This window comes from Sinocyclocheilus grahami, unplaced genomic scaffold (assembly GCF_001515645.1).
Source record: "Sinocyclocheilus grahami isolate Dianchi unplaced genomic scaffold, SAMN03320097.WGS_v1.1 scaffold251.1, whole genome shotgun sequence".
NCBI classification, from domain to species: Eukaryota; Metazoa; Chordata; class Actinopteri; order Cypriniformes; family Cyprinidae; genus Sinocyclocheilus; species Sinocyclocheilus grahami.
Window position 1 is genome coordinate 1,160,214 of NW_015505430.1, and position 7,368 is coordinate 1,167,581.

The 7,368-nt window shown below is 38.9% G+C and overlaps 1 protein-coding gene across 1 annotated transcript; it reads right to left on the reverse strand.

Annotated features, from left to right (window-relative positions):
• Positions 1–1,490: 1,490 nt before the first annotated feature.
• Positions 1,491–6,801, reverse strand: LOC107598461 (cellular retinoic acid-binding protein 2-like). The gene is made up of 4 exons (XM_016289803.1): positions 6,499–6,801; positions 2,980–3,158; positions 2,553–2,669; positions 1,491–2,444 (listed from the first exon to the last, which is right to left on the reverse strand). The coding sequence occupies exons 1-4, from the start codon at positions 6,578–6,580 to the stop codon at positions 2,394–2,396; spliced, it is 429 nt and encodes a 142-aa protein (XP_016145289.1). The 5' UTR covers positions 6,581–6,801; the 3' UTR covers positions 1,491–2,393.
• Between the last annotated feature and the right edge of the window lie 567 nt (positions 6,802–7,368).

The following is a 7,368-nucleotide window of genomic DNA, read 5'->3' on the forward strand; positions in this document are numbered from 1 at the left end:
AGCCAAATCCAAAGTAAACAGAATAGATGTTGGGAAGAGATTGCCATTCCAGATTTACCTGCCCTGCACATAGCTGGGCAAAATCAATGTGTGTGTGTTTATGAGTTGTTATGCTCATAGCCAAACATGCAAGTGTTTCTGCTACGTTAAAGTCCATTACTGGCTGTGGGCACTCATGTGTGTGTGAGTGTGTGTATGTGTGCGGTTTTATGGTCTGTGCTCACAGTGGCCAAAGTGTTTGATGGTACATGTGAAGGTTTGAAAGAATGTGCATGTTTGGTTTCATATTTGTGCAAATGTGCGTGTGGTTTCTGAGAGGAGAGAGACAGCTGCCTTTTACAGCCCCAGGGGGTAATAAAGGAGGAAGGAGAGGCAGTTATTTGGGGTCTTTTATTGGGGCAGGAGGTAGAGAGGGGTTGGTTTTATTAGGGTCACATAATAACCATGTACAGCTGCAGGCATCACCCCAAACCTCTCCACATTCCACCATCACCTCCATTCTACCTTTGATTTTCTTTTTAAGAGTGAATACACGTAATTATGTCTATTAATCTGTATATACGCTCTTAACATCCTTGGATGTGATGGCGTACTGTGTATGATAGATACAGTATATGTAAAGTATATATGAATATGCATATGAGTGCACTGTGTGATGGTCCTCATTTCATTTTGACCCTGAGTTTCCATTCCCTCTTATGATCCTGCTCCTTGTTAAGCACATCTGCTGTCAATCATCTTCACCTTGTAACCCGACTGGCATTTCCTGCCTGGATTGGACAGTTGGCTTGTTTGCCTGGATCCATTTTATTTAACAGCTTTATCCTATTGGCTAGTTCAGAGTGTAATAAATGACCCACGGTCAACACTGTTCTGCACATCATAGCAAACAGAAATGTTAATGTTTGGAGTGGAAGATCAAGTTACTGGGGAAATTTCTTATTTGATGACTTACAGGTGTTTTTCATCCATTTTTATGTAACAATACATTTACATTCCATTCATTTGAATGACAATCAGTGCACTGAAAGTTTTGTAAAACTGTGAGCTGAAAGACAGGAACCAGAGACACACAGAGGGTGATAGTGATGAGAAAGAAGAAAGACTGAGATGGAAAAATCAGGGAGAGATGGAGGGGTGCAGAGGGACAGACAAGTTATTCTAGTTTCAGACAGCTGGCAGAAATACTAAAATAAGATGTGAACCTACCAGTGTGTCTGAGTGAGAAAAGAGAGTGGGAAGGAGTGTGGGTTTGTTAAAAAGTTCAAGGCAGTTTCTTTAATTTCTTCTTATTTTGAAATAAAATCAACTGACATTCATTCCATTGACATCATGGAACTGCCAGTAAGCTTCTGTGTGGATAAATGCTACTGATTGACAGAAAAACACTAACTCTTGGCAGTAACCTTTATTGTCCATGCACAGAAACAAATAATGAGTGCTGAAATTGTTTGTATAAATAAAAACATAATGAAAAAAGATTTTGGATGAAACTTCAGATTCAGGTTTTATTAAAATATATACAAAAAATTAAAGATGAAAAGAGAAGGTTGGGATTGGAGCTTCATGGGGTTCTAATTACAACTGACCCTTTGCTTAGCTCCGCGCCCTTTGGTACAGAATGTTACATAAGAATGAATTGGAGATTTCAACGAACAGTGTAATTTTGAATCAAATGTGCTCATAAAATGTTAAAATGTTGATTGGATATTGTGATGGAATGAATTGAAACATTTTATCTGCCTTTTGTATCTGTTTCAAATTATGCAGTAAGGTTTATAAACTGTGCCAACAGCAAATTAAAATCAAGGCAAAAACTTCTCATAATCAACTGAATATAGTCAAATTTACTGTAAATTAACAGTCAATTTTAATTAAAAAACTATCCAAATTTCGCAACACAGAAGTCATTTCAACCCAACTTGAACTTTTTCTGAAATCTGAGTGGGGAAATCTTTCACCCTTACTCGAAATTCCCATTAATGTAGATCACTACAAAAAACAACTGGATTTCGCCTGTGAAATTTTACAATAGTAAATATGACCGCACCTTGACTGATATTATTTCAGTGGTGATTTGGACTGTCTCACCAAAGTCTGGTTTCCAAGCTTCAGATTTCCAGATATTCATCTATGTGAAGGCCAACCCTTAAAAGTGCCTTTGAGCCCAAAATGATGTATTTGTTAAATGACAAATCAGGACCCAATTTCTCACATGAATTATTTGCATGGCTCTCTGAAGTATTATTCAAATACACTGTCAAAAAAGAAAAAAAAGAAAAGAAGAGATGAGATGAGGGAGAAAGGAAATAGATGATATAAAATCAAAGTCATTGTTTTTAACGATGAAAGAGAGTGATCTGGATGGATGTTCTTCCTGTTTCCTCATACTTTCACTCTCTGACATAAACTCTTGTGCACACGACATCGTCTGCGGTCATGGTCTGCCAAAAAAAGCAGGAAAAAGACTATTGAAATATCAGATATGATCAAAGACCCATGTGTGTGAAAGAGCTGTAAGGATAACACATAATAATAGGATTAAATCTTACCAGAATCAGTTCACCGTCATTGGTCATCTCCCTGGTCCATGAGGTTTTTGGACCCTCACCCTTCTGCAAAGTCTGTTCACAACTAATCTTGCTGTCTGTTTCCCAGCGAGGAAAGCTCTGAGAGAAACAGAGACAGGCAAATATGTGAAGGCAGTATTTTTCTTTGGAGATGGAAAGAGTGAGATCAGTGCCCATGAGAATGTGAGTTCCAGGGATGGAGGTTGAAGGAATGGGTGTGTATCCAGTTTGATAGCTCCTCTGAGATGGAGGGTGTGATTGAGTCCACATCAGAGATCAGGACTGCATAAACACACACACTTCATAGGTTCTTGCTCTTTTGCATGTTTTGGAAAAGGACAATTTGTCAGACAGACAGACAAATGGACAGTAGGATGACTGAAGTGTTTTTCTATGGGTGCGTGTGTACCGTGCAGGGACGTCCATCCACAGTGGCCTCATTAAACTCCTGTCCAACTGTGAAGGTGACATGGGTGGTCCTTACAGAGGTGGAGGTCTTGATTGACAGGGTTTCTCCGTCCTGCGTAATCTCCACAGATGGCTTTGATGCAGCTGCGACCGCAATCTTACGCAGCATCACGTTCACACCTGACAAAACACACACATGCAGATCAGAACAATCTCCCGAAGAACAGTGAGTACTCTGGCATCCATAGAGGTTATGGGGAATTCTTCATTCACACAGTTTAAAGGACAAAAAGGGGGATGAGAATGATTTTATTAAGATTGGCTGTGCTCCACACATCTGCGCTCGCTGCCGGCACTGTCTGATGACATCACCTGCTATTACCCCATAGAGAGAAACCCATTTGACACAAACACACACAATAGATCAACTGATATTCTGTAATCCCAACAAATACAGTACATAAATAAATGTTACATTAATATACTCATTTAATTGCTGATCACTATAATCCAGGACATATTTTAATAGGTTTTTGACACAAATAACTAAGTAACTGTCAGACTATAACAATGCATGCAAAATATTAATTATAATAATAATACTATATAATTATGAATATTTACTATTATAACATTTATTAATATTTATAATATATTTTTTGCTTTTAAAATACTATTCTGATAGTTACTAATATTTTCATTTTTTTTTAATACTATTATAAGTAAATAGTTAAATGGAATGAATATTATTATTACTATAAGTACTATTTTGTCTCCTTTTGGTTTATGTTTTTCACTTGAGAATGAGGTTGGAAATTAATTATGCAAAAAATGTATTGAGGTGTATTGAGGTGTAGTGATGGTGTTGGGACTGTTCGTTAAAGACCAACCAAATGGTGATTTATCAATAAGCCCAATATTAAAGAAACGATAACCAAGAGATAAGCATAAATATTTATAACTAAAAAATGGTCAAACCTATTGGTCAATTTCTAACACACACTACTTTATTTTTTGTGTACTACACATACATAAAAATCTAACTGTACATTCCGACAAACCGATTAAATACTGCATGTCAAATGGAGCCTGGCTGTGTGTGTGTGTGTGTAGGTGGGTGAACGCATTGAAAGGGGAAGTTATTCAACCAGCCACAGGGGATGCTGTAATCTATTAAACCTTCCTGACAGGAAATGGATTGACCACAGTTTGGAAGAAGGGAAGGGCAGAGGCAACAAAGAAAAAAGCATGGCACATTTGAAAAAAAGGGCAAGATTACTGACAAAAGAAGAAAAAATGAGCAAGAATGGCAGCAGGATACTCAAGGATAAAAAGGATACTCAAGTGTAAAAAAAGACAGCTAGATATAAAGGCCAGTCTGTGTGTGTATGTGTGTGTGTGTGTGTGTGTGTGTGTGTGTGTGTGTGTGTGAGAGAGTGCCTCTGTGGATCAGAATTTCACACTACTCACCTCACACACATTCCCACCTGTCACCAAGGGTAAATATATACAAGGGCAAGATTACTGACAAAAGAAGAAAAAATGAGCAAGAATGGCAGCAGGATACTCAAGGATAAAAAGGATACTCAAGTGTAAAAAAAGACAGCTAGATATAAAGGCCAGTCTGTGTGTGTATGTGTGTGTGTGTGTGTGTGTGTGTGTGTGTGTGTGTGTGTGAGAGAGAGCCTCTGTGGATCGAGTAGAATTTCACACTACTCACCTCACACACATTCCCACCTGTCACCAAGGGTAAATATATACACATGAAGGCAGACAAGAGGGGGCCGAAATTTAGACACACGTACAGGCATAGACGTGGAAACAAATTGCCAATACTCTAATGAGTTTTAGCATAAGCCATTAGCACATGCATATTCTTAGTGCAATAAACACAAGAAAACGGAAATTTAAACTTATTTACAAGCCCCATTCTCACTCTGAGAGTGTAATCCGGGCAGAACCTTGTTAAAAACATTAGTTAATTAAGTTCAACCGACTCCTGTCAGATCAAGCACTGCTTCAAACCCCATAACTAACTGAGAGAAGATGTAACAGGAGTCAGACGGTCAGGGTCAGTGTCATAGGTTAGGGGACAAAGGAAGTATTTCAGAATAGAGGGATGGAGATGAGGACACAAGATGGAGGAGGGTGGATGACAGGGTGCGTGGTGACACGTCGGGCTCATCTGTGCACTGAAATATTTGTGTGGCGAAAAGAATTTTAATGTGCCATTGCTGAAAGTGTGTGAATTTAAGAGAGTGTGCACATATGAATGCGCATGTGTGTCTGTGCAAAACATTAAAGCAAGTCGCAAAGTTCATTCCTCCATCAGCCAGTCTGTCAATCATGCACATTCCTCACATATAGCCACGCCCACTTCGGTTTTACGATGACATTTGTCCTCAGAAGGGTTCGTGTGGCTGCAGATCTCATCTCCTGAAATTTGGGGTATTCATATAACACATTGTCGGGCTCATCTGTGCACTGAAATATTTGTGTGGCGAAAAGAATTTTAATGTGCCATTGCTGAAAGTGTGTGAATTTAAGAGAGTGTGCACATATGAATGCGCATGTGTGTCTGTGCAAAACATTAAAGCAAGTCGCAAAGTTCATTCCTCCATCAGCCAGTCTGTCAATCATGCACATTCCTCACATATAGCCACGCCCCCTTCGGTTTTACGATGACATTTGTCCTCAGAAGGGTTCGTGTGGCTGCAGATCTCATCTCCTGAAATTTGGGGTATTCATATAACACAAGATGTTCCCATGCCAGAAACAGCGGGGCCTTTTCTCTCCATTGTGCTTCTCCTTCTCCGCACTCTTTAACCTGTCTGCTTCATCTCATCATTCTTTTGAATGGTGAAATGAAGGACCTACTCTTCCTTCTCAGGGAATCTGCTTCTTTTGTTCGACACAGGCAGTTGAAGAGGGGTGTTTGGGTGGCAGCAGTGCCCTAATTAAATCGGACGTCAGTCAAATTTTGGGAACCCACTGAAACTCCGGGATTCTGGCTTGACCAGTGGTAAATATTTAAACAAGAATTTCCGAATTGGTCGTCAAAGACAGCTAGTGAACTGACTTTCCAATATGTATGCACACTAAAAATGAGAGTGCGAGGCGTTTTTATGTACAAAGCTCCAGACAGGTATTGCTCAAGGAAATTGAGCGAAATAAACTCAACCCTGCCCAATCGGATACGCAGTGTCAATTGCTTTTTACCTGCTAGGTTTATTAAAACAAGTATACCTAATAAATAGTTAATTGTATCTAATAAATACTAAATGATAACTAGTAGCCTAACTATCTGTATATATAATTGACAGTAAAATAAATAAGTAGCCTACTAGTAACATAAAAACAGATACTGACTAGTTATATGGAATGAATATTAAAACGGTTTTGCATAGACACGCAAGAGAATTTATTGGTCTGTAGCGCAATCCATGCCCGCGCATTCAGGATTGGTTAGTCAATTTTGCGCACTCTTTGCGCGCGCGTGTGCATCATGATTAACACTTACCCAGTGCTTTGAGAAGCTCTTCGAAGTTCTCGGAGCTTTTCATTTTCCAAGTACCAGCAAAATCGGGGATTTTGCGATCCATCTTGCGTTCTGTCGTTCCTTTAAGTGTATCACTAGTGTTCTCTCTGGTGCGTGGCTGAGTGATAGTCCTTAAACCTGACACCCTTTACAATTACCTGCAACTTTGATTCTGAAAAGCAGTGTTCCCACTGATAATGCCAAACTGATTTTCCTCTTTCCTTTACCCTTCTAATGCTCTCTTTCATTCAGCTCTTCCAAACTTTACAGCTTGTGGTGAATAGGTTGAACCGAAAATTTGCGCCAGTTATCGGTGAGCGCACACACCCCTTCTTCGACTAACTCCTCCCTCTGTTTGCCCTGTCAAATCAAGGGACCAATGATATTTCGAGATGATTGTCTTTCCCCGCCCACACCACGCCCCGCTTAAAACATGTGCGCGTTTGAAAACGCCCATCAGAACTTTTTTGTATGCAGTTATTTATTTGCACGGTTTCCCCGAAAGATTTCAAGACTTTGTTTCTTAAAGTACATTGCAAAATATTGCTAGAATATACATAAACACACAGGCTCTACTGGCATGATCCACATTTATTGCAAAAGCATACAATAGGGAAATACACGAAATTAAATGGGAAATAAAAATGACAATGTAATGAATAATATAAATACAACGGGGATTCGTTTACATACAAATATAAGGATATAAAAATACATTATAATATAAAAATGTAAGGCTAATGGGGGTCTCTGGTCATGTGTTACGTTATTGGCATGTATGTTTCACACACACAAAAAAATAAAAATAATAATAACAGCGACAAGAAAACAAAAAAATGTAATTAAATGAAA